This window comes from Lytechinus pictus, chromosome 18, assembly GCF_037042905.1.
Source record: "Lytechinus pictus isolate F3 Inbred chromosome 18, Lp3.0, whole genome shotgun sequence".
Lineage (NCBI taxonomy): Eukaryota > Metazoa > Echinodermata > Echinoidea > Temnopleuroida > Toxopneustidae > Lytechinus > Lytechinus pictus.
In genome coordinates this window covers 24,630,662-24,658,113 of record NC_087262.1, presented here as the reverse complement: position 1 = coordinate 24,658,113, position 27,452 = coordinate 24,630,662, and the positions used below count along the sequence as shown (strand labels likewise).

At 34.5% G+C, this 27,452-nt stretch overlaps 2 protein-coding genes across 6 annotated transcripts in view; one reads left to right on the top strand and one right to left on the bottom strand.

Moving 5' to 3' along the window:
- The window catches only part of LOC129282288 (calcium/calmodulin-dependent protein kinase type II subunit alpha-like), a 44,094-nt gene extending 20,489 nt beyond the window's left edge, over positions 1-23,605 (top strand). For both annotated transcript variants that reach the window (XM_054918220.2, XM_064113372.1), the window contains exons 6-11: positions 6,247-6,264; positions 11,261-11,347; positions 13,947-14,022; positions 15,216-15,310; positions 16,159-16,273; positions 16,663-23,605. In XM_054918220.2, coding sequence (XP_054774195.1) covers positions 6,247-6,264; positions 11,261-11,347; positions 13,947-14,022; positions 15,216-15,310; positions 16,159-16,273; positions 16,663-16,786 — 515 coding nt within the window. In that variant the 3' untranslated portion in view covers positions 16,787-23,605. The remainder of the gene's footprint in view (positions 1-6,246; positions 6,265-11,260; positions 11,348-13,946; positions 14,023-15,215; positions 15,311-16,158; positions 16,274-16,662) is intronic.
- The window catches only part of LOC129282054 (uncharacterized), a 32,692-nt gene continuing 28,685 nt past the window's right edge, over positions 23,446-27,452 (bottom strand). For 2 of the 4 annotated variants that reach the window (XR_010296518.1, XR_010296517.1), the window contains exons 17-18: positions 24,069-25,889; positions 23,446-23,996 (exon numbers count right to left, since the gene is read on the bottom strand). Coding sequence is in view for 2 of the 4 variants with exons in the window: in XM_064113371.1 (XP_063969441.1) it covers positions 25,688-25,889 (202 nt within the window). In the remaining 2 variants the exon portion in view is untranslated. Of the gene's footprint in view, positions 25,890-27,452 lie in introns of all 4 variants that reach the window. The other 2 variants (XM_064113371.1, XM_064113370.1) reach the window with 1 other exon arrangement.

Sequence of the window (27,452 nt, the reverse complement as noted above, 5' to 3'; positions counted from 1 at the left end):
TGTAAGTAATGTATGGAATCTAAGTTAATGATTTATCTACTTTAGGCTTACTATTTTGGCCCTTGGTTAAGTCCAAATGATTTGTAAGCAAAAAGTTAAGTTTTAGTGAAGTTCTGGTGGCACTTGAATTGCAGATGCTTAAATTTATATTGAACACAGAAACTATAATACCACAAAATTCTGATTATTTTAATAAATATACATGTAGATGAATCTATTTATCTTAGGAATGGAAATTCTGAATAAAGATGCTGAACAGAAAATTTTCCCTGTTTTAGGCAAGAATGTCTTTATGGGGTTTTTCAGTCAGAAATGCATATGCTCTCAAGCTTTGATTTCTTGAATTTAAATCATTATTTACTTGAACAAATTTGAGACAGAATTTATAGAGAATAGTTTTGAAAAGTATTATATTTTAGGTACAAGTTCAGATTTTCTCTTGTTTTCCTTAAACTGGCAATGAAATTTGACTGATATGTCTGCTCGTGGTGAGCTGTTTCTGCCATCTTCTGTTTGCATGTGTTTTATCAGAGGTCATAAATATTTCTTTGGTTGTATTACCATCATCATCATCATCCTCATGATCATAATCAGCATCATCATTCTCATAATTATCATCATCATCATTATTATTGTCATAATCATCATCGTAATCATAACCAACATCATTATCATAATCATTGTAATCATGATCATCATCATAATCATCATCATCCTCATGATCATAATCAGCATCATCATTATCCTCATAATTATCATCATCATCATTGTTATCATAATCATCATAATCATAATTACCATCATTATCAAAATCATCATTGTAATCATAATCATTATCATAATCATCATCATCATCTTCCTCATCATGTTGATGTGAACGTCTCTCATGCCTGCTGCCGTGGTTGAGCATTGCATACAAAATGACAGTAGCAACAATAGATGTTTTCTTACATGAAGGTGGAATTTTGTTGCAAAAACATGTTTTCATCAGGAGTTAATATATTCTATATTGCATCATTACATCATTATTTTAAATCAAACACCTGTTTCATGCTTGCTACTACATCATGTTACATAAGACGGTGGCAAATTTGTGTTTTTCCTCATTTTGTATTGTGCTGAAAAATGCATCTTGTCCAGTTTTGGATTTGATCTTTTATTTTCTAACTTCATTGTGTTTATTCTTCAGTGATATTAGGCATCTCATAATTTTACATGTTTTATTGCTGGATAGCCTTGGTTTCCCTTTATTTCATCAAGGGAGCTGTAATTGTGCCATTGTCAATATAAAAATTCATTGCTTTCATAGGATTTGTCATGGATTATTTTGAATAGTTATGTTATTATTTAGCTCCATGATTAGAAGGGATAACAGGGTATGCCAATGCTACAGTCAAGATAATTTCAATAGACCTGTAGTATTCATATTTGTAGAGGTATCTCCACCTAGTCCTCCTTCCGCTGTTGGTTTGTTCAATCTTCTTAGGGTGGATAAATAATTCTAACAATTTTTTGTTATCAGTTATTTCATTCTCATCTCATCGTCTTCATGCTTTACTTTGGTATTATTGCTTAAGCTTCTATGATAGTTGTTTTATTTCATTTGTATTGATGTCATTGGTGTGGGGGTTCTTTATATCACTTTGAAAGGAAATTGATAGATATTTGTGATATCATAATTGAAGTGGTAGTGGAAAAAGGTAAGAGGTGGAATGCCCTTCGACATACGAATATGTCTATTACAACAAAACAAAGAATATTGAAGTAATAAAAACTTTTTAAATCAACATATCATGGTGATTGTGTGGCTGTGGGATGGGGCAAAATGATGTGGGATGGGGCAAATTCATGTGTGATTAGAATTGATGTTATTTAGAAGAAATGGAATGAATATGTGGCGTGGGTGGGTGTGTGGTAGGGAGAATAGATATGTGATGGGGTGAATTGATGAGTGGTTTGGAATTTGTATAGGTTAGAGCAAGTGAATGTGTGGTATGGGTGGGTCTGGGGTAGAACCAGTGGATGTTGAGTATTGAGGGTGTGGGGTAGAGTGAATGAATGTGTGGTATAGTTGGTGTGGGATGGGGAAAACGGGTGTGTAGTAGGGCGGGTGTAGGGTAGAGTGAATGAATGAGAGGTATGGGTGGGTGTTGGGTGGGGAAATTGTTTGTGTAGTAGGAATGGATGTGGGGTAGATTCGGTGGGTGTGGGGTGGGGAAAACAGATGTGTAATAGGGTGGGTGTGGGGTAGATTGAATGAATGTGTGGTAAGGGTAGGTGTGTGTGGGGGGAATGGGTGTGTAGTAGGGTGGGTGTGGGGTAGAGTGAATGAATGTGTGGTATGTGGTTGATGTGGGGTGGGGAAAACTGGTGTGTAGTAGGGTGGGTGTGGGGTAGATTGAATGAATGTATGGTATGGGTGGATGTGGGGTGGGGAAAACTGGTGTGTAGTAGGGTGGGTGTGGGGTAGAGTGAATGAATGTGTGGTATGTGGTTGATGTGGGGTGGGGAAAACTGGTGTGTAGTAGGGTGGGTGTGGGGTAGAGTGAATGAATGTGTGGATGTGGGGTGGGGAAAACTGGTGTGTAGTAGGGTGGGTGTGGGGTAGATTGAATGAATGTATGGTATGGGTGGATGTGGGGTGGGGAAAACTGGTGTGTAGTAGGGTGGGTGTGGGGTAGAGTGAATGAATGTGTGGTATGGGTGGATGTGGGGTGGGGAAAACTGGTGTGTAGTAGGGTGGGTGTGGGGTAGAGTGAATGAATGTGTGGTATGGGTGGATGTGGGGTGGGGAAAACCGGTGTATAGTAGGGTGGATGTGGGGTAGAGTGAATGAATGTGTGGTCAGGGTAGGTGTGTGTGGGGGGGGGGAATGGGTGTGTAGTAGGGTGGGTGTGGGGTAGAGTGAATGAATGTGTGGCATGGGTGGTTGTGGGGTGGGGAAAATGTGTTTGTAGCAGGGATGGTGTGGGGTAGAGTGAATGAATGGGGTTAGATGGGGCAAATGGATGTGTGGGTTAAACAATAAAGATATGTTGTAGGGATGGGTGTACGGCCAAGCAAGTGAAAGTGTGATAGGGTGAGTTGCAGGAAGAATGGTGCGGGGAAAAGCCTGGGACCGGGGTAGGGCAACCTGATGTGCTGTAGGAGTGGTTGTGGGATATAGAGAATGTATGTGTGGATGGCCATTAGAGCAAAGTGATTTGGAAGAATAAGGGGCACCAATGAGTTGAGAGCAAGAGTTTGTTGGGGTTGGGGGCTCATACATATGGTGGATTGGGATAGTATGAGCTAATGAAGACTGATGTTGGATATTCTGTACACTTCATTAGTTCAAATGCCACATAATGGCTTCTTAGCTATGCGATTGTCACAGACACCATACTGATATGATAATGGTTTCACTCTCACGAATACACAAACCCTTCCCCTAGTATTTTTCTGAAGTCTTTTCATATCTGGATCTAGCTGTGTGTACTTTGCTTTTTGTCATTCTCTACCTGTCATTTTGATAGTTTTTGATACTGTGCTGAGTTCTGTAGTTTTAATCTAGGCATGAGGTACACGACAATCTCTCAGTCATCTCTTTAATGTCCTCCTTTTGAATCCTTTCAGATATTGACTTTTATGATTGTTTCTAACACCATGTAACAAGTGTTACAGATAATCTTTTGGTCTTCTCTTAAGACCCTCTCTTAATTAGGAAGTCTGTTAGTAGAGTGGAGTTGTTTGGTGTAATGTTTGTTAATGTGTATCTACAAGGTTGTTTGGGGGGTATCATCCAATCATCATGCATGCTTTCCTGTATAACCAAACATGATCATCAATTTATTGTCATATTGCGTTATTGTCTCAAGTTATGGAGTGTTCTTTTTTTCCTTGTCTTCATGAAATCATTGAGTGTTCTGATGTTTGTTAGTGAATCATTGATCCGACCATGTATTATTGAAGTTTGACCCCCTACCCTCTCATTCTAATTTATTTACCCCCTAGCTCTCCTTTCTTGGCTTTCTGCTTGCCCCACCCCTTCCTCCCATTAATGTCTGCCATTCTGTAAAGTTAAAATTTGCTGATACTATCCCTACCCTGACATGGAGATCTGTTTGCATCATGGTGATATTTGCACAAAGTATCAAGAACAATTATATCAAATGATTGTACACGAACTTCTACACCAGAAGTTATGTTGGTTCTTTAAAAAAAATGAACTTTGGTACACATGTAACCATATTTTTTGATATTTATTTATGCATTTTCAATGTCTTATAAGACATTACAATGCCTGCCTACTGCTCATCCAAATTATTATTTACAATGAATGTTATCTACCAATATATTGGCAGGTTTTTAAGCATGAGTCACATTAAAATGTAAGCAAGTCTCAGCCTCAAAACCAAGTTCTATCTTGTTTTATGTCAGGAGAGGGTTAGAGAATGGCAGACTGGTGGTCAGCCAGTTTTTTGTGGCATTCAGACAAAATACCATGTGCATGTATAAACAATAGTGGTGATCTCGGCTCAGGGCCTGTTCCTACTGTAAAAACCTTAGTGTTCCTCTTTGGCATACAATGCAATAATGTTTAAATTGTGGCTGCACACATATTGCCTCATCCCAGAGATATACTCAATATTTTAACAGCAGGAACAGACCTTGATACGCTTATGACATATAAGGATTGTAGTTTGTAGACTTCTACCAACACAAATAACCCACTCATTTTAGTCTGTTTCATTCTATGCCCTTCTCTCTTTATGTACTTCAATTCTACTTCATATTTTCCTTATCATATATATCATCTTTTCACTTTTTTCTCTCTCTTCTGCTGTCCCTTTATTCTTTCATTCTTGTTTCTATTTAAATTAATCTTTCTAGATTTCTAACTCTCTTTCTATTTTGGGTTTTATCTTGGTAACTTCTTAATTCATCTTATGGAAATGGTTTGCTGGTATACAGCTAAGAACTGGAATGAGCTTCTTCGAGTTAAAGTGCTTTTAAAAAATGGTTTATTGGATGAAAGTAAGGTAGCAACAGCAATGAATAATGACAATATCATGTCAGTGTGTTCTTGTGTTTTTGGTTAACTCTGAATTCAAACCTGAGAGTTAATAAATTTTATGAAGAATTCTTTACAAGGATATAAACCAATTCTGATATGAAAATAATTTGATTCCATCTTCATTATCACAGTTCTTCAGCCTCTTTCAAAGCCAATGTTATGAGTAAAAATGTCTTTATTGAATTATTTAACTCATTGAATTAATTTTCGCAAACCTACTTGAATCAAAGAGGAAGATTAACTTAGTTTATTAACATTTATATCTTTGGTCTTATGACCTCATGATATGATGGTTATATTTCATGAAACAGTTTTATAGGATTCAGACCAGACGTTTTGCATAATTAATACATAATGCTGTTTTTGAGTTGCACATAACTTAATACATGACTGGAACATGTTCTTATGTGCTAGGTCAGCAATATTGGCATGTCCCATTTAGCACAAGAACGTGTTGAATGCCTGAAGTTGTGCATGGAGTCTTGCATAACTTATAAACAGCTTTGTGACAACGTTCCCCTGGTTTGCTGGCTTGAGTTGTCAATCATGCAGGTAATAGAGGTGCCAAGAACACAGACACATGACATGTATTTTGTATCATTTCCAATGTTTTTTTATTTACCAAAAATAAGTTTTTATCATTGCTTGGATACTTTTGTTGGACAAATTCATCATCATGCTGGCCATTGATTATACCACTGCTAAACCAGCGGACAGTATACCTTAATATGACCTCTAACCCATCAAATTGCATGTACAGTATATGCATTATGGTAAGAATAAGGATGTAAGTAGAAGAATGTGTTAATGTACCATTTAAGATAGAGTTTAGTTCATTCCAACTTTAATGCATACATTGACTGATTAGTTCATATGTATGTTTCCATTGCTATGATTTGTGTACAACATGGTTCTCTTACATTTGGTGTACTACCCTTTGATAATTAGCATGTGTGATGATATACCGTATGCTAGCCATCAAAGGGTCTTTACACGTCATGTGAACAGTGACTTGTTGGCCGTTGGAACATCCTTTCAACAAGTTTGTTCGAAGTAAAACTCATTCATTTGTACCAAGACATTTGTTTATTGAGCATGTTATTTTTAATGACACATCAACATTAGTTTGTTCCATTCTCTGTTATTTTATATTTTTATTTGTATCCAATTTGCCTGCGTGTTTACAATAGGGGGCAGTCAAGAAAAGGGTAAGATCGACTGTCCAGTCGTTTGTTCAAATCCTCTACATTTATCTTTTACCTCTACATCTGGCTATTTTCTAAGTGGAGTTTTGTATCTTTTAGTATTCTTGAGAGTCATTTCAAACATCTCATAAATGCACGTTGCTCTGTCTATATCTCATTGCGATAACTCATTCTTAGTGTCCATTTTCGAGTACTTGTGTCCATTTTTTCCATTTCATTTAATCCTCAAACTAATATCATCTTTGATAGTCAAGATTGCTTCCGACAGAGAAGTACAGCATGTTTTTGTTAGCGGCAGAATGGTATAACTCCGGTTGGCTTGTGCTTGAATCTTTCTCTTCATTGTGCATTAATGGCTTTCTTGCGCTGTGATTGGATTACTAGTATTGCAGAACCTTGAATGCTTATTAGAAAATTTGTGACTGCATCTTGGATCCTTGTAATATTTGAAGAAGTCTGTTTATCAAATTAATTCCAATTTCTTACGGGCATATACAATGATGGAATGCATGACAATTTTCAACTGACTTTGAACCTTATGAATACATTAACACAGGGTTCTCAATTATTATTTTGTTTTGGAAATCTATACTGCGCCGCTGTACAACACGCATAATGAACAAATTTTCATAGCATTGGGTCTATGGGTTACTTTGCCTGGCATAGCAGTGGATAGCGGTCAGAGACGGTCCCTCTGAAGCCCAAAATAATTATCCCCCAAACTGCTATTAATAATCTAATTTACATTATTATTCAATTCAATTTCAGAAAAATTGAAATATATTTATTTGTTTTGGATTTTTCGTATTGGCTTCGCGAGGCCTGATGCATTACAAGTGACATGTGTTGCTAATTGAGAACCCTTGCTTTAACATGTCAGTTATACTCATTCTAGTAGATTTTAAGAGCGTGTTATCAAATCAGAATTGCATGATATAGATTCTGTGGATAAATTCAAATCCAACTGCATGTGTATCTGTTTTTTTTTATTTTTAATATAATACATTTCAAAACTGAATTTGTACAAGTCATTATCATAACATTCAATTAATTTCTGACAGTCTCATCTTTGCATGTTTGGGATTTATCCAGTCTTGTACTAGATTAGCCGTTTAATATAATTTCTTACCTGATTGTAATATTTAATTTCTTAATTTCTTAATCAATCATCACTTTTTATTCACTTCATCAGATAAAAGTAATATGGTTTATGGTTTATTTGATTGTAAACAACATATCTGTATCTATTCTTTTTATGTTTTTTGGACATTAATTTCGATAAAGATTATTCAAATTATTGATTTAAAGAATATTGAGGTGGTGCATCAATATTTAAGACCAGGTGGTTGGATATGGCTATTGAAAATAATAACTAAAGAGAAAGACAGTGTCTGGTTTGTGAAAATAATCATTTTTTAGTTTTGTACATCAGGTCGTTATAGTTTGGTATGTTTAAAAGCGTATGGTCTGTAAATGATATGTTTTTTTCTTCATAGGGAACACGGTAAAAACCTGCCATAACTGACATGTGAGAATTAAAATAAGATGATGGTGCTATGAGGGAAAAATATAAATTGGGGAAATGAATTTCAGGCGACACTTAACGATCTCATTATGTATCAGTGCTTATCATTCCATTAATATGTTACTCACGCCGATAGGCATTCATTGATTTAAGAAGGGGTGTTTGCAGTGAAAGCATCTTCATGTATATCCATGTACTTTTCCCCAAAGTGCAGTTAAGACTAGAGCAGTGCCGTGCCATTTGATCATTTATTTTATATATTTATTTGGAAATATAGGTCTTTTTCAAAGGTTATTTGATATACTATTCACTATACCCTGGTTGTTTGGGGATTTAATTTTAGATTCATTTGAAAATATAGGTCTTTTTCAAAGGTTATTTGATATACTATCCACTATATCCTGGTTGTTTGGGGATTTAATTGTAATATATACACCAGTATACTTTTGGTTACTAAGCGAAGTAATGCTCTAGTCATACATAATGTACATGAATGTTACCTTTTGAGACAAAATAGTGATGTATACTTTGCGAGAAATATCATCCGTTAAAAAAAAAATAGAAAACACTAAGATACAAATTGACCCATTCTAAAGAGATTTTCCATTTTCTTATACTTGTAAAGTTTGGGGATATCTATTGAGATCTTTGAGGGATAATAAATAATGCTTTTTCATAGTACTATGTTTATGGTTGATCAGCCCCACTTTGGTTCAAATCTCTATTCATATACATCCAATTCGAAAGGAAGTATTTTATATACGTGTAAGTCATGGAATATACAAGTTTGTATTATCACTTGTATTCTACTCACAAGGGAATGTATATGATTTTTTATGCATTAAGTGATATTTTGATTAATAATAGTGATTACTCACTTATGTTTGACTAACTCAAATAATGAAATTCTTGTATATATTCATCTTGCTTAACATTTACATGTTCGTGTATAGTTATATGTTATGATCATATGATGAATTCAATTATTGAAAGCCTATTTAAGTAGTAATTTACAATGTTTTTACAAGGTCAGAAATCAAATGTCACATATTACTCTATATATTTGTTGTGTTTTTTCATCACTTTCATAATATAGTTGTTGCTTTTTTCCATACGATATTGCTTCTTTAATTCAAAGTGGAATTATGACAGTTTTTATTCTAATGAAAAAGAAACTATAGAAATGCTACTAGACATCCAGCTATAGCTGCGCTGAAATGAATTACATAAAGAAAAAAGTTGCCCAAAACGTTGTTTTACACCATTAGAAAAATACCTGAGTATTACATGCACTTATTGTGAGATCAAAAGAAAATGATTTTGATGAAAGTAATTTTCAATTATGATGTTTATTTTATAATAATTCTCAGCATTTTTTATTCCAAACCATTGTTAAAAATTGAAGATGAATATATTTGTAGCATTCATAGATTATTTTAAAAAATGAATACCCTCTCATAATATTGATAATAATATAACCCACAAGAAGTGGTAAAATGAGAAAGGAAATAAAACAAGTGTCACACACCACTGCAATACTGTATGAAACATGTAGGAATGTTTCATACTGAGTGCATGAATTCATTAAAAAAAATATAATCATTAGTTTAAGCATGCTGATTTATGATACAGTATTTTTTTTAAAGATCTGTTATTAATTCATTATTCATTTTCAGATTGGTGCTGCATGTAAGGGCATTTAATAGGTTCTTTGAAGGATCATGCATGAATCATATAATAACACATGTTTATCATGTTCATTTATTCATTCTAACATTGATTGCATGAAGTGGTCATATGCATGCAAATGATTACATTCATATTATGCTTCTTTCTTTTTTTTACTTCAAATTTAATGCTCATTTTGATTTATGTCAATTTATATTCGATTGGACCTGCTTTTAAGTTTGATTATCAATTTTATTCTATTTCATTTTTATACTGGGTTGGCTCTTATTCTTAAGGGGTAATATTAAAAATTAGTACTCAAAATAATTTTACAATGATATAACTAAGGGAAGTGACAAAGAAAAGATAATGAGACTTAAAAAAAAATATATTGATTAATTGTATACCAATAGACAGATTATGAAATCAGTGTGAAACAAATTTAACATTGCACTCTTAATCCTCTCAATAAAGCTCTCAATGTTCCATTTAATAATAATTTCTTTAGAATTTCACTGCCACAACATGCAAAAGATATTTTTGACATTCTGTATTCTCTGACAAACCACTTTTAAGTTTCTTTAACTGATCATTAATCTCCATCTTGCCATCTTCTGTAATGAATTGATTTTCAATTCTTATCTAAGGAATTAATTTTGCTTACTGTTTGAAACAATGTCTAACACATATTTTTATTTGTTTTAGTTTAGGATGTGTGAAATTCAATTTAATCATTAATTCTCTGTAACCCATCACTATATTATTCTGTTGTCATAGTCATAAATCTTTCCCTATCAATTTTAATATGCATGTGTCTCATTGAATAAATTCTCTGATAAAGTGCGCTTTTAAAATTTCATTTTTATTCCACTTCAAGGTTTTATGGACAGCAATCTACCTGATTTGATAATACCCGAAATAATGATTTATATATGTAATATAAATCTTGGAAAATCCATGCATGGCTGCTGAAGATTTCACAAACAGCTTGCATGTTTAAGTGCACTTTCAATCAAACTTCTTGACCAAAAAATGCACTTTTCAAAGAAAAAAAATAGCAGTTATCCCAAACAGCCAAGAAGAGTCATATTGATAATGAAGGGAGCTTGGTTACAGAAAAAAAAATCAGTTTCCGTTTTATATGAAATCATCATGGCCTTTCTAACTCATACCACTGTGAAATACATAAATTATAATATATTTTCTGAAAAAATGAGGGTATTTCATATCTTAATTGGGGTCATTTGATTAATGGTATTTGTATGATTAATTGTTGAATAATTATTTAAAGATAACATACACAAGGGAAGTTCTTTCAAACAACACAGAATACATGACTAACGTGAATTTCATCATGACGGTGCAATGTACAATGGAATGTTTCATATCGAATTGTTTAATATATTTCGCTAATATCTATTAAAAAGTTATTCTATCACCCATCCAATGCCTCATTTGACATTTGTTCATTTCCTTCAAAAACAGGTAACATCATATTATCCTAAGGATTGCATGAATAGACTAATGACTCATAGAAAAAATTATATTGCCAAAAAAATGTTACCAAAGCATTCAGTGTATTCATACCTACCCGAGAATGCATTATTTTTTATATATCATCTATAACAATAATCATGAATGCAATTTCAGTTGTTAAAACCCATTAATTGCTCTCCACGCATATGAAGTGGAAGAAGTCAGCAAAACAAAAATAATTCATAGCAATTTTATTTTTATAGTTGTAGAAAAACAATTTTGTTTTCTTTGGAACTGGTTTTTGATGAAGAATTCTCTTTATTGGAACAGCCACGCGGACTCTACCACTGCAGAAGAAAGATAATGGCATCAAGGAGTCTCCAGAGGGCAGCACAATGGATGAGGATGATCTTAGAGGTTGGTATTCCAAATTGGGTATGGTGAGGATTAGTAATTTTAGTTTATAAAATGGGCAAGGTTAAGAGTAGAACTGTCAGTTAAAAAAAAATGGGCATGGTTATGATTAGTATTCTCAGTCCATAAAAATGGGTGTGGTTAGGATTAGCAATCTCGGGCCTTAAAATGGGTGTGGTTAGGATTAGGAATCTAGGGCCATAAAATGGGTGTGGTTAGGATTAGTAATCTTGGGCTATAAAATGGGTGTGGTAAGGATTAGTAATCTTGGGCTATAAAATGGATGTGGTTATGATTAGTAATCTTGGGCCATAAAATGGGTGTGGTTAGGATTAGGAATCTTGGGCTATAAAATGGGTGTGGTTAGGATTAGTAATCTTGGGCTATAAAATGGGTGTGGTTAGGATTAGGAATCTAGGGCCATAAAATGGGTGTGGTTAGGATAAGTAATCTTGGGCCATAAAATGGGTGTGGTTAGGATTAGTAATCTTGGGCCATAAAATGGGTGTGGTTAGGATTAGTAATCTTGGGCCATAAAATGGATGTGGTTATGATTAGGAATCTAGGGCTATAAAATGGGTGTGGTTAGGATTAGTAATCTTGGGCTATAAAATGGGTGTGGTTAGGATTAGTAATCTTGGGCCATAAAATGGGTGTGGTAAGGATTAGTAATCTTGGGCTATAAAATGGATGTGGTTATGATTAGGAATCTAGGGCTATAAAATGGGTGTGGTTAGGATTAGTAATCTTGGGCTATAAAATGGGTGTGGTTAGGATTAGTAATCTTGGGCCATAAAATGGGTGTGGTTAGGATTAGTAATCTTGGGCCATAAAATGGATGTGGTTTTGATTAGGAATCTAGGGCTATAAAATGGGTGTGGTTAGGATTAGTAATCTTGGGCTATAAAATGGGTGTGGTTAGGATTAGTAATCTTGGGCCATAAAATGGGTGTGGTAAGGATTAGTAATCTAGGGCTATAAAATGGGTGTGGTTAGGATTAGTAATCTTGGGCTATAAAATGGGTGTGGTTAGGATTAGTAATCTTGGCCATAAAATGGGTGTGGTTAGGATTAGTAATCTTGGGCCATAAAATGGATGTGGTTAGGATTAGTAATCTAGGGCCATAAAATGGGTGCAGTTAGGATTAGTAATCTTGGGCCATAAAATGGGTGTGGTTAGGATTAGTAATCTAGGGCCATAAAATGGGTGTGGTTAGGATTAGTAATCTTGGGCCATAAAATGGATGTGGTTAGGATTAGTAATCTGGGTGCGGTTAGGATTAGTAATCTAGGGCCATAAAATGGGTGTGGTTAGGATTAGTAATCTAGGGCCATAAAATGGGTGTGGTTAGGATTAGTAATCTAGGGCCATAAAATGGGTGTGGTTAGGATTAGTAATCTTGGGCCATAAAATGGATGTGGTTAGGATTAGGAATCTAGGGCCATAAAATGGGTGTGGTTAGGATTAGTAATCTTTGGCCATAAAATGGGTACGGTTAGGATTAGGAATCTCATTTCATGATAAGGATGCAAGATGGGGATTAGCTGTTATGCAAGGAGCGGTAAGGATCCAAATATATCAGTACCCTTAAATTGGTAAAAATAGACATAGCTAGAATCCAGATTTTGATTGATATGATTCATATGTAAAGGTGGGTGTGGTCACTATTGATGACTGGTCTTCTTACAGGGTGTAGGAAATATAACTTTTGGTAATATGTGATTGTATAGTTGAAATTAACAAAAATATGAAGATCCTTGAAGACCAGTAGAGACACAGAGAAATCTGTAAAAATTATGAATGATCTGTAAATTGTTTGAAATGAAAATAATGTTTTACATTTTTTGATTCATTGGGACTTGAAACATTTGATATTCATTATACCATGCGAGGCATGCATTATATTCACAGATAACATAATCACATTTTGGATTATTTTGAAGAAAAAAAATGCACTTAGAGTTGTTCACATTGCAATTTTGTATTTGTGAGACTTGTTTTATGCACGCTCGCTGTATTTCACAACTTTATGCAGTCTTGTGCAACATCGCGCACTGGCCAAGATGGCACCCTCACCTGCTCAACTTATGCTATGTTCACAAATGAACCTATTTCCGTTCAAGGCAAATTTCTCATTTATTTGAATTAGCAAATTGGAAAATGCCCTTCAAAAAACATACTTTCTTGAGTGGACTAATCACTTGCTTCGAGCAAAAACGTCTGACATGAGCGGGGTAAAAGTGCTACTCTTGAGATACTATTCTTAATTTTGAATTGATTTTAGTTTCATTGAAAGTTTAAGTAGTAAGGTAATTTTGAAAAAAAAATCACTTGAAGACACCATAGAACAGATTTTCAAATTCAAAGCATTAAAACAACTAAAACATTGAGTGCCATTAGATCTAAGGTTCATTGTACAATTCTAGGAATACTTTTTCTTTTCACACGTTGATATTCCAGCATTTTTGGGTATGATGAAAATTTTCCTGATAAAAATACAAATGTGAAGAATTATGTAAACACCCTTAGCCATTTCTCTCAGTCACCTTTCAATCTCCATCTCTTCCTTTATTTCATATATCTGTGATTATTTTCATCCAGTGCGGAAGCAAGATATCATCAAGATGACAGAATCTCTTCTAGAGGCAATTAATGTAGGCGACTTTGAATCATACACGTAAGTAGTATTTCAGATACATTTAACATTCTTAAAATCAAGATACAAGTACAAAACCACAAGGTTGTAATGTGTATCAAAGTAGTCCCGGAGACAGATGTAAGTATTATTTAGGCAGATGTATCGAGCCATTGAGGCAGATGACAAATGAAAGTAGTTCTTGAAGTAGATGTAAATGGCCATTGAGGCTTAATATACAAGTTATCCTTGAGGCAGATGTAATTACAAACATAAGTATTCCTTTGGTCAAATGTAAGAAATCCTTGAGGAAAATAAAAGTAGTCCTTTAGGCAGATGTAAGTAATCGTAGAGTTTGGTTTAAGTAGTCTTTAAGACAAATATCTGTATTTTGTTAATCAGATGTAAGCAGTCCTTGAGCCAATATGAATATTCTTTTAGGCAAATATAAGTACTACTTAGGCAGAATTAGGCAAATGCAAGTAGTCTGTCAGGCAGATTAAATTAATTCTTAAGATAGATGTAAGAAGTCCGTCCTTGAGACAGATGTAAGTAGTCCTTGAGGAAGATGTAAGCAGTCCTTGAGACAGATTTAAATAGTCCTTGAGGCAGATTTAAGTAGTCCTTGAGGCAGATTTAAGGAGTCCTGGAGACAGACTTAAGTAGTCCTTGAGACAGATTTAAGTAAATCTTGACACACATTGAGTTTTCTCATTTGCAAATATACACTGCAGGTAGTTTTTGAATCAGATTAATTAGTTCTTGATGCAGACATAATATGGCATGGCATGTTTGGTAAAAAAAATAAGGATTTTTTTTTTTGAAATTCAAGATAGGCTGCATAGCCCTTTAAAGATTATAGCAGATGATGATGATGAAGGGGAAAAAAGGGATAAGGGACCTTTTATCTGTAACCCCCAAAGCATCCTTCTCATTTTGAACAAGTGTGATAAGGGAAATTCAAATAATTTGCCAATATGAAGTCACTGGTAGAAGTGCTTAAAATATCCTAAACTGTGATTTTGACCCTAAGAATGGTTGGTTACAATAGTTACTTAAAATTCTTAAGGCCAAGAGGTGTGCACTACTTCCATGAATTCCTATTGCATTTTGTTTTTAGACTGATGATGCACCTCCAGTTGTAGCATTTTATTTAGATATACATATATATTAATTTGAAACAATAATCCATGAGCTTTTGATTGTAATGTTTCATCATTCCTTTATTCTTCCAGCAAACTATGCGATCCACATATGACTTGTTTTGAACCAGAGGCCAATGGATTTCTCATAGAAGGAACTGATTTCCACAAGTTTTATTTTGACACATGTAAGTTTAAGATTGTTATCTGCTAACCCTTTATAACCCAGGCTTTTTCTAAATTCAATCGGGGGGGGGGGGGGGTCTCAAATCAGTCGCACCCACATTTTCAGAGCCTTAGATTTAGAGAAGTCCTCTTCTCATCCTCTCTCTCTTTCTCTATTTTTCTGTTTCTTTATCTTTCAGAGAAGAAAGGTCTAATTTTTCTTAATATTCATTTTCAATGTACTATGTTGAGCTGTAAACCATTACATTTTTGCCACAATTATTTTTTTCATTCAATTAATAGTATTAAGCTTTCCTGCATTAATTATGATTCTCTATGGAAAAAATAGGCCAAGGCCAAAGCTCATTTGGGGTCAGTCTTTGAAAATACAACTTGTGATACAATATTGGGGATCATGGAATACAGTCTCTCATTCCTAGTGGTTGGTAGGTTTGGGTTGAGATTCTTGTTGACAAATTCCCTTTTTATTGCACAAGCTTGGAAGCCCCGACAATGTGAGATAAGCTGTGGAGAGATACATCTTGTATCATATTGTCTGTAAGGATTCCAAATGGATGCCACAAGAATATATTTCCATTCCAAATGATGTTCACATCATCCTTGGGGGTGTTTCACATTGATTTACGTGTGAGTAGGAGTTGCACTTAAATATCCTTGTATGTGGTATATTTATCACTGCATTGTTTGGATCATGCTCACAGGGCGCGCACTTCCTCGTATCTATCAATCCGATTACGCGTTAAATTACAACTGCGTGTTGGTATTTAAATATTTCTCTAAGTATCCCTTAACCCTTTGTGAAACATTCCCTGATCATGTTTTCTCTTTATCATTCTTTTATGATTGACAGTGTGGAATAAGAACAGTCGAAACCGGAATGTGACCATCTTACATCCTAGAGTACATCTCCTAGGTGATGATTCAGCAGCAATTGCTTACGTCAGGCTTACACAGTTTATTGACAAGTAAGATGGATCTTTGTTTTGTGGGGTGTTTTTTCAATTTCTTTTCATATTATTAAGAAAGAATATGATAAATAGGTCTTTGGGAAGGATTATAATTAGGATAAAATAGTCTGGCTGAAGAATTGTATGTAGTCCCATACATGCGTAATACGTGATCACTTTGGGTATTCCAAAGTCACACAAATGCAGGACGATATTTGATGTTATCAGTTTATGGCAATTTTTTAAAATGATCCTTGCCTTTTTAATGAATCTCTGTCTTATTTGGGCCACGCTCTGATCAAATTTTGGTCAGGTTATAAAAAATGTCCTTCCGAAACTGCTTTATCTGAATCTTTATCTTCATTGTCACCGTCTCATTGTTTTATTTCTTCCCATCCCACCCACAGGGCCGGTAATCCGGTGACACACCAATCAGAAGAGACACGATTATGGCACCGCCGTGACGGCAAGTGGGTCGTAATTCACTTTCACAGGACAGGCCAACCTAGCATGAGTATGGGTAGCAAGTAACCCTGAAAGGCAACCTAGGACCCTCTCAAGACTGGCTAGAGAAATGGAGGCGGAGGACTGTTGTCACATGACTTACCAAATAAAACAAATAATTTTTGAGAAAAAAATAACAAGTATTGAAATCCGCCTCTTTGAGAGAGTGCATAGAAGCAACGCTTTATTTTGTTGAGATCTGATAGAACGTGGTTATATACTTCTCTCTTTCCTTCTATGTGTGTGTCTGGTAGGGCGCCCTCTATTGGAGAGCAGGGTGATAGGGATCCACCAAGGTATTGATGGTTTGATTTGAAGAGCCAGCATCAGGAAATGTTTTAACATGAACAAGCTAGAGGGTAACTGAACTTTCATCTGATGAGAAATGATTTAGGGGGATCTGAGCATAATGCTCTTAATGGCTTGAACGAATGTTGACACAGAGAAAGAGAAAGAAACAGTTTATCCTCAGTTTGAGTTTTTAAGATTTAAAGTGATTTGCCTTAAATGATGCAAAGAACTGATTGATGATGAGATGAGGTGTTGATTATTACACCAAGGTTTAGTGTTATCAATGAGCCATTGTTCAGAATAAACACCGTGGCATCGTTAATGCACTAAAAAGTGTCAACTGGTGTTTGAAGAAAACATGGTGTTAAAGATACACCTTAACATTGATATAGACTTTCAGCATATGCTGTTTAGTCTGGTGGTTGAGGACCATGTTTGTTGGACGGGATTCCAAAATGCCTCCTAACTTTTGATTTATTTACCACAGTGGTCGGTGGAGAGAGATGATATTTGCTCAAATATAGAAGGTTGATGCCTGTCTAAATAGATGGTGTTGTAGGGTTACTTGGTGGAATTTTGATTGGTTTAAAGGTTGCTGATATTCCACTATGTGTTTTGATGCTGAGAGAAATAAACAAGAACCAAATCTCAGGTTTGTAGTAAGAGCTGTTTGTTTTGATGACATGATTTTGATGAATAACCGACCCACTGTGGAATTATGGGTAATAATACGATTGACATGGTTTATTACCTAATGGAAGGCTTGTGAGGGAAAATTGAATATATTCTGGGGAAAAAACTGTTATTTGGTTGAATTTAGTATCCATGTGTTTGTCAAAAGAGATGTGTGTATGTTTGTGAATAATATTGATGCTTTTTTGTATAGTATTAGTTATAATTCCTGTCTATTATGTAAAGGGTATATTAATGAGCGTAGTCCTCTTGTAAAGGGGCAAACCTCCAGAGTTTTGTTTTTATGTTAATGACCTCTTAAGGCATGAAAATTGCAACTCTTTTCTCCTACCATCTCTTGGTCAGTAACATGAACAAAAACATTTGTTGGAAATCACTTTTAGATATCCACGTTGAATTAAATGTGTACTCTGTGTAGATAAAGACTATATACTGTATAATCTGTTTATTCTAGGTAACCTTTTCAAGAATTTATGTATGCGACTTATTCAGAAGAATTCTGGTAATATCTTCGGGATATCCCTATTACGTTGGTAATGATGTCCTAGATTGTTTTGTTCCAGATTGGTTTTGTTATTATTGTGGCACCTCGATTTCCATCCTCCGTTGAAAAATCTCCGGTTAACGACCAATCTCTGCTACATTTGCAAGAAACTCTTCATGGTTTTGTTTCAAGATGCATCTTTGTGATTTCGAAGATTTGTAGATGGGAGACGCCCTCTTTTTTGTATCCCAAGAACTCTAAGCTTTTGAGATGTTTTTCCAGTGTGTGATTCAATGTTTGAAACCTCACTTTATTTCTATCTCACTCCATATAAATTTCACATTTTCTTAACAGTTGCAATTCAGTGAAGAAGCAAATCATGTGTATAAAGGGTATTCTTGACAATTTTGATGTTGAAGAACGCTTGGTTGAATCACATAAAATTGAATTGAATTACAGATCTGGTTTGAAGAGGAAGGAAATTGAAGTGGAAGTTTCAATTTCTTCATGTCTAATATAAAATTTGTAATGATATTTTGGACAATCTGACTTGTAACAGTAAATGAAGGTTTGTTATGGCATTGATCTTTATGATCCCAAAGAATAATATGTCCTTTATAGCAATCTAACAGAAAACAGTATTGGACATATTATCTTGTCGACATTTCAACGTGCCATGGAATACTGACTCAACTTTTTAAAAATGGTTGTGAACTTGAAACTGCTTTGAGATGGATGTTTTCTTTTTGTCAAGTCTGTTTTCTATATTCACTGTTAGTTTTGGTTATCCCTGAGTTAGATTTTTATCACACTCATTGTCAAGCCAATCTCTCAGGCATATGCAGGTCGGTTTGTGTATTCTCTATTTAAATCCTTGGATGAGATCTTCTTCTTTGAGATACCAAACCCTCATTTGAAACCTCAATAAATATTAATTGTGAAACATGGATTGCCTTTTTGATGTCATCATCAAAACCACCATATCCTTCATCCATTGTGTTTGTTGAAAAATGTAATGTCAATATCCTTTCATCCTTGCCATACTGATTTAATCAGTCCATTAAAAATCTGCCATTAGAATGCTGGAATTCAAGATGCATACTTACAGACATTTTTGGAGCTAAACCACCTGCCTATTGTACTTGAATCTTGTTATACTCAAAAAGTATTCTTGATTCTGAATTCTCAAATCATACTCTTGCTGTATTCAGTCACGGAATGAGGACTATCTAACTCTCATATGCTTGAAAGATATGCCTACATGTTGCCAAAGACTTCAATAGTATTTGACTTTTGAAACCCCTGTTGTGTTAAAATCAACCCTCCGCCCGCGGTAGTAGCAACTCTTTTCAAGTCATGTCAAGATTCACTACCATTAATGCTTTTGTTGCAAACTTGGTTGACATGTCATCAATTCTGTATCATCTGTCAGATATTTGAAAGATTGATGTAGAATTCTTTGATTCTTGACTGTTAGGGATAAATGGCTACATAATGCAAATTCTAACCAACTGTTTTTACTTTCCTTCTGTAAAAGCAAATAAAGCATACCCAGTCATGTTCGTGGAACTGTTTCCTGCTGTACATGAACCTCTTTGTATGTTAAATTGTCCTTTCAGTTTAGCTCATGTAAATTGGAATGATGAATATGCCACTTTGCAGACCAAAAGAAAGGACGTACAAGCACTTGTTGATTTCTTTCATTCATACATGTAAGTGCAATAGCTGTCAAAGTTGATTGTTGTGCAAAAAGACTGTTATATGAGAAGATGCAATTAGGAGTTTGATGAAGAAATACAACCCACCGGAGAAAGAAAGAGAACATATGATTTTTTTGTTATCTGTTCCCAACCATCTGTATTCCCTTTTAGGATGAGTTGAAATCCTCCAAATATACTGTTCTTTTATCGAAACTGTCACCATGGACTCATTTCTCTGTGATTGTCCACCCGAAACCCAAGTTATTTCTCTTGTAAAAGAAACAATACTTTGTCAACAATTACAGCTTTTTCTAAGCTGGATTTGTGCCTTTTTTTAAACGTGTCGGAAAGTTTGAAATAAAACAGGACTTTAATAGATTTTAGTAGTTGTATTACTGTCTGTACACATAGTTGGGCATAGGATTGCATGGTGGGAAAGATTTGAAGTAAAGATAGATCTTAAATATGCAATGTAAAATGGGACATTTATACGTTCTCTCCGTCTATCTGACGATGGTGTCTATATGGGAACGAAGAATTTTTTTTCTTCATTTTTATTGATGTTGATGTATGGTATATGTATATGAGTAAATATATGTTAACACTGTAAAGATTCAATTGAAAGTTGATAAGCGAGAGGGAAACGGGATGAGACTGATTGCTCAAGGAGCGATCTCTTCAACAGATCTTGTAGGAATTCAATCATGTCAAACAAAATTGATCGTCGCCAGACATACATGTAAAACTGCAAAATAAGCAACAAAAAGGTGAATATACATATTTATTCAAGATTTTGTGATATATCTTAGGTAATTCAAGGTAGAATTTTTACCTTGGCTGCACTAATAACTGGTTATAAGCAATTTTAATCACTGATAAGTAGATTAGTATTATGATATATATAATGTATCCTAAGCATGAACTGATGATATGGTTATTATTATGTTTGATATTGATTCCCCTTTCAGACAATGCATTTTCTTTTTCTATTCATGAAAAATGTATGATTTATAGATGTCTTTTTCCTTCTTTTTTTCAGATGAACTTTTCTTTGCAATTAGATAAATTTATATTATTGATATTATCATTATTGTTTGGTGTACCAATGTTTAATATATATTGCTAGCTCCTAAATATATGTGCATATTTGTCATGGAATATATAAAATCTCTCTTCTTTTTTGTTGAAAAGCAATGTAACTAGTGTTAATATTGATTTTTCTAATGAGTATATCTAGCAAATCATGTTATTTGTAGAAGTAGTGTATTTTTCATATTCACTAGAGTGAATATTTCTTGTTCCATTTTTTCAAGTCACTTTATTAAAGATTGCTGCAAAAAGTAAAAAAAAAAGGAGCAAAAACAAAAAATATTGAAATGAACGGATCTGCAGGAGCGGAATCCAATGATGAGATTACCTCTTTATTTGTGTACCTTAACATGTTGACTCTTGTACCCATAGCAACCTCTATATAAACTCTGCACTGGGGGTAGAGGTAGCAGTATGAGGGTTAAAGAATCAGGTGTTTCAGAACACACACTATAAACAGGTTGATGCATTACAACGAAACAAAAGACTTGTACAATCTATATATTACTCATTGCAATGTAAACTTCTTTCTGTTTTTTTTTCTTCTCTTCGGGAATGTACATATTTTTCAATTGCACATAAATGTAGATGTTTTTGAGTGCAAGAAAGACTTACCTGAGGTGAGGTTCTCACTTATGTAGTAGAGATAATATGGTTATTTGTAGTAGTATTGTTGGGTGCAAAAGGTCAGATCTGCCATATCGTCTGCTGGGGTGGCTGTTATGGGGCATCTTCCTTTCTACTAGTAATTCATGACTTGCTAATATCATATTTAGATAATCTCATTTAATCCCTTTGGACCCAAATAATCCTTGGATTAGGCTCCAGGCTCAGAAGAATTCTGTCCTTTCCTACTGTCATTTCCCTTATATTTTTTCCTTGCAGAATTAGGAAGAATAGGAATTGTTTTTTTTTAAATCTCTATATACAACATAAATCAAAATTTTGTTGGGGGTGAACTTGGAGTTCTTTTAATCATTATCAGACTCATAGTCATTATAAACATTACTTTCTTGACTATAAACCTTTTTTTAATGTTGTCAGAGTCCTCAAGCAATGAAAATCATTCCAGGTTTTGTTTTTAGTTGGGGAAAGATACATTCAGAGCCATAGGCTTGCATTCTGTACTCAGGTTTGAATTAAACCCTGGTTTAAAGTTGTTGTTTAACTATGGAGAGCCAATAGAGGCACAAATCCCTAACAGTACGCATCCAATTTATACACTCATTTGACACTCAAATTGTTCATAATTGTCTAGGAATGATAACTGAAGTATTTTTCCTCATTATGAAAGCAAAGGGAAACAAAATAGTTAACATTAAAAGAAATACAATACAAACAGGATTTTTCAAATTTTTGGCTCCCCACAATTTTAGCAGTTAGACTGTGGTCTAAGTTAAACCTGACCTCAGAATACGAGCCTTAGTATTTTGTTCTAGATTTTTACTTTTGAAATAGAAAGAGCAAAATAATCTGCATGTTATCTATCCTTTTTTTAAACCCTATTGCATTCAATATTAAGACTTTATGAAAGGAAAATGAGCTGTGATAATTGTAAATTGGCAATTCTCTAATCATCAATTTTGCACCCCCCCCCCGTATCTTTTGATTTCATTCCTATCATTTTGAATTTATTTTAAATGACACATACTATCTCATGAACTGGCATTAAAGAAATTGTGTGACTGTTGCCAATTTAATGAAAATATATGATCACCGTCAGTTGTGTAATGGATGCTTATCCCTAAATTGATAAAGCTCAGTTTAAGATAAAGGCCCATGGCAGATCTTAGACCCTCGGTTTCACAAATACCAGATAAGGAAGATGTCCCCGATTCCAAAATTCAGACATTCTGGAGTAATAGCGCCCTCTATAGTTTGGTAATTCTCATGTTCCATTTAATGGTAATAGATGGCAGAGTATTATACTAAATCTAGAAGTGATACATATATACTATTTTTACTTGCTGTGTGTCTAAGAGACGTGTATAAGAGCACAACTGAAATATATTCAACCCCTTTTTAGTTTACGGATATTATTTTGAACATTTCAAAGCCAGAAGAATTCCATTAAATACCCATTTTTCATTCATTTTTGGAAATATTTCATGAAAACAAAATGCTGCTGGAGAGTGAGTAAATACAAATTAAAGAGAAAAATTAGAACAAATGACATGAAATTAGTTAATTAATATTGACTCATTAAAAAACATGTAGCAATTGTACAGACCATGTATTCATCGCATTAGAATGAAGGGGCATTTTTTATTGATTTTGAAACTCGGTGAGAAAAAAACAGGATAGAAATATGTCAGAAATATTTAAAGAATCCAAGCAGGGGTGAAGAAGAATTAAAAGCTGTCATGAAGTAGAATGCTCAGTCTCAAGGTGAATGAATAAACTCACTACTGATAGAGACTTCTCACAAGTCATTTTCAATCTTGTTTTTATTCTTATCGATGTACGAATTGATTTCCTTTGTTTTCTGAGTACAGCAGCAAGGTATAGTAAGCACCCATTGATCTCTGATTGAGTAGTTAGGAGCCATTTATTGAATATACATGGAAATAAATGTGCAATTTGACTACATTCATGCTCTTATCATTTGGTGATTTTGTTTGGATTGTCTCGACTAATGACCTTCTGGGCTCCGTCTTACAAAGAGTTACGATTGATCCGATCAACCTCAAGTATACGGAAATCCATCAATGTCAGAATATTTTCTTTAAGAAATTTGCTCAATGTCCTTTGAAAACAAAGAGAAGCATACTGAATTGTCAAGAAAACAGTGAATGTATGAATATACATCATATCTAGAAAATATTTTGAACAAATTTGTATTTTAGATGTTGACGCTGCTGGCCTTCCATAGTTGTGGTTGATGATCAATTGTAACTCTTTGTAATCAGCCTCTCTAATATGCTTTTCACACTGCACTTTTTTTCCTTGACCCCGGGAAATTGGTGGGGCTAAGGGGGGTCTTAGCCCCACCAATTTTCCGGGGCTAAGCTTAGCCCACTTCGTTTTCACACTACGTTTTAGCAAAGTGGGCTAGCACGATAAATAGTAAGGTACTATCTGGCCCTGCAAAAAATCAGGGTTAGCTGGCTTATTGTGGTGCTAGTACACAAATGCGGTGCTGAGAGATGCAGTGTGAAACGAAACACTGTTAAGGAAAAAGGAGGCTAAGCATTAGCCAATCACAGAAGTCGAAAGTGCACGTTAATCGCGCTCTGTATGGTAAAATCATCAATATTCATGAGCTGTGTGATAGTCTGGAGTAAAGGCGTTAACCCCGGCTAAGCAAATAGTATGGGGTTAAGAAAGACAATGTGAATTAAAAAAAAGGATATTATGGGGTAAAGGAAGTGCAGTGTGAAAAGCATAAGTGTACATGTAATATTCCAGTCACACTAAACACATCGACTCCATATCAAATAAAGTTATTACGTTATTTTGATTAGCATAACATTGGTCAGTTAGGAGTTGGTTTCTTTGATGTGACTATAGCACTGGGTCGCAGAAAAATATGATCAGACTACAAAGCCAATCTTTCAAAGTTTAAAATACATCATCATATAAAATGAAAGTACAGTATGTTGTGGTTAAAATGGGATAAAAAAAATCTGACACTCACGGGTAAATGTACAACTAAAACAAATGAATCTAAGTTAGGTCACCCAAAGTACATCCTTCCTTTAAAACCACCTCTCAAACAGTTCCATGACATTAGCTCTGGCGACAATTGCTCTGATGGAAAATCTGCTGCTACCCAATTTGGCGTTCAACATTTGAGGGATAGAGCATTGTCGATTGTGATTGGATATATAAACATAAAGAGATTAATTATATCCTGAAATTATTAGCTCATTCAATGCTCTTGAGGAATGGTTATTATAACAAAGATTTTTGAAAGACAAAGTTCATTTGTTCGGGCACCTTGTGGACAAACTTCCTGGTCCAAGACACATACCAATCCAGACGGTCATGACTCTCATTGTTTGTATGGTATGTCATTAATATTTATTTCAGGGGAAAAAATAAATCAATGTCTCACTCTATAGATAAATCTGGATTTCAGGGTTTATTCGTAGACATTTCAAGCATATGAGTGATATAAAATTTCATCACAAACATCACAATAACGTTTTATTTGCACATATCATCTTGTTAGCCGAGTTATTCTCCAGCAGTTCATAAAATATTTTACAAAATCAGCCCCCTTTATCAACTTCAAGAACATATTTTTCTGCATTTACACATATTGATATATTCCATACCAAGCAGTAGTATTAATTGCAACATATAGTAAGGTAATGAACATTACAAAAGTAAATAGAAAATGTTAACCATAACAATAAAGAAATTAGTCATAAAATACAGATTTCATTGAATCCCCTGACATTAGGTACCTTGTCAAAAGTCGCGGCAGTGTCTTTCACGCAGAAATCCCACAAAGACATTTCCAATGCTCACGCTTCACCATAGACCAAACAATGAGGAATGCAAGAAAGATGCGTTTATACTTATAGCAGGATTCATGCTAAAAGACGTTGCATACACTTTTGACAAGTTGCCTTATCGGCTTAAAAGCGTTTCACTTTTCTGAGAGCTATCCGCCAAAACGAAAGTACTTCGTTTAACAAGTGGCTGAATCATTTCATTTTTTTTTTACTGTGGTCTTTCATAGTCCTTAGAAACTACTTCAAACTCTGAGGAAGTTCCAAAGTAAGGTAGTACTACTGTTAAGCGTTTGGAGAATCCAGAGTGTCTTAGACGATACATTCCTAATGGTTGGTCCTCTGGGATATCCCAATAGATGGTAGCCCGGTTTGACATTGTGGAACCTGTGTGGTCAGTTTCCCAGTAGAACCTATGGACATGATGAAGTATTTTTACCATTTCATTATCATCACAATCATCATCATGATTATGATCATCATCACAATGAACAGCATCATTGGTATCACCATCATCATCACCATCATCATCACCAACACCATCACCATCATCATCATCATCAAAATCTCAGTCTACTGAAAGAATGCCATATTTATTATTGTGTTATTATTACTCAGTTTCTGCCATAATCATTTGTAGTCAGGCAGCATATGTCATGATTTACCGGCTACTTCGACAAATTGGCTAAGTCTGATTTTTCACTTTTATGTGATTGGTGACATCACAAGGAACAACTTTCAACTTGGTGACAAATTTCTAAAGGCCATCTTGACCATGTTAGGGGTCAAAATAAGGTCAATAGGGGTAATTTTTTTTAAATTGCCCCAATTCTGTCGAGTGACACATCAAATTGTTTGTCTTGTTATACTGAACAAACAAATGTACACAACCATATACTCTTGACCTCCCGTTAAAAAGTTATGACCGGAAATGTCAAAGGTCAATGAACTTTCGTTAAATGGCAAATTACACTGAAGGTGTTAAGAAAGCTCATTTTCCGTGTTTTTATGCATGTGTGTACTTTTTTATTTTCGATTTTGATAAGTCCATCGTCAGAAATCCTTATCCAGAAGATATAAAGGGTCAAGACAAGGTCAGGGAAAGGTCAAAAGGTCAACAAACTTTCATTGGAAGCCAAAATACACGTCTAAAACCGGTTAGAAGTTTAGAAGTCTTATTTTTTGTGGGTTCTTAATTTTGAGTCTATATCTAAGAAGACATTTTATATATAAAGGGGTCCAAATAAGATGTTAGGCATCTTTCTTACGAGCTGGGAGCACTTATCAATCGATGTGTCTATTAACATAGTGCACATATATACCCCAATACATTACAATACTTTCTGTTGATTAAAATATGTACAAAGCAAATGGATGAAATGTATGTTTACATATCAAAGACTAGTAAATTGAAAATTGAATTGAACTTGAATTGAAATCCTAAATCAGGAAACTCGGAAAGAGCTGGTTGCACTTATAACATCATGAAGATGATATGACTTTTAAGGGCATTAGGGTTTGTCAAGTCGTTTCAAAGTTTTCCTGCAATACCATGATACCACAATGAATCTATTTTGTTCCTAAATAAGCACATTTGACCCCTTTATACATAACGTCTTCTTAGTTATAGAGACTTTTCAAAATAAAGAACCCACGAAAAATATGACTTTTAAACTTCTAACTGCTTTTAGACGTGTATTTTGGCTTCCAATGAAAGTTTGTTGACCTTTTGACCTTTCCCTGACCTTGTCTTGACCCTTTATATCTTCTGGATAAGGACTTCTGACGATGGACTTATCAAAATCGAAAATAAAAAAGTACACACATGCATAAAAACACAGAAAATGAGCTTTCTTAACACCTTCAGTGTAATTTGCCATTTAACAAAAGTTCGTTGACATTTCCGGTCATAACTTTTTAATGGGAGGTCAAGAGTATATGGTTGTGTACACTTTTTTGTTCAGTATAACAAGACA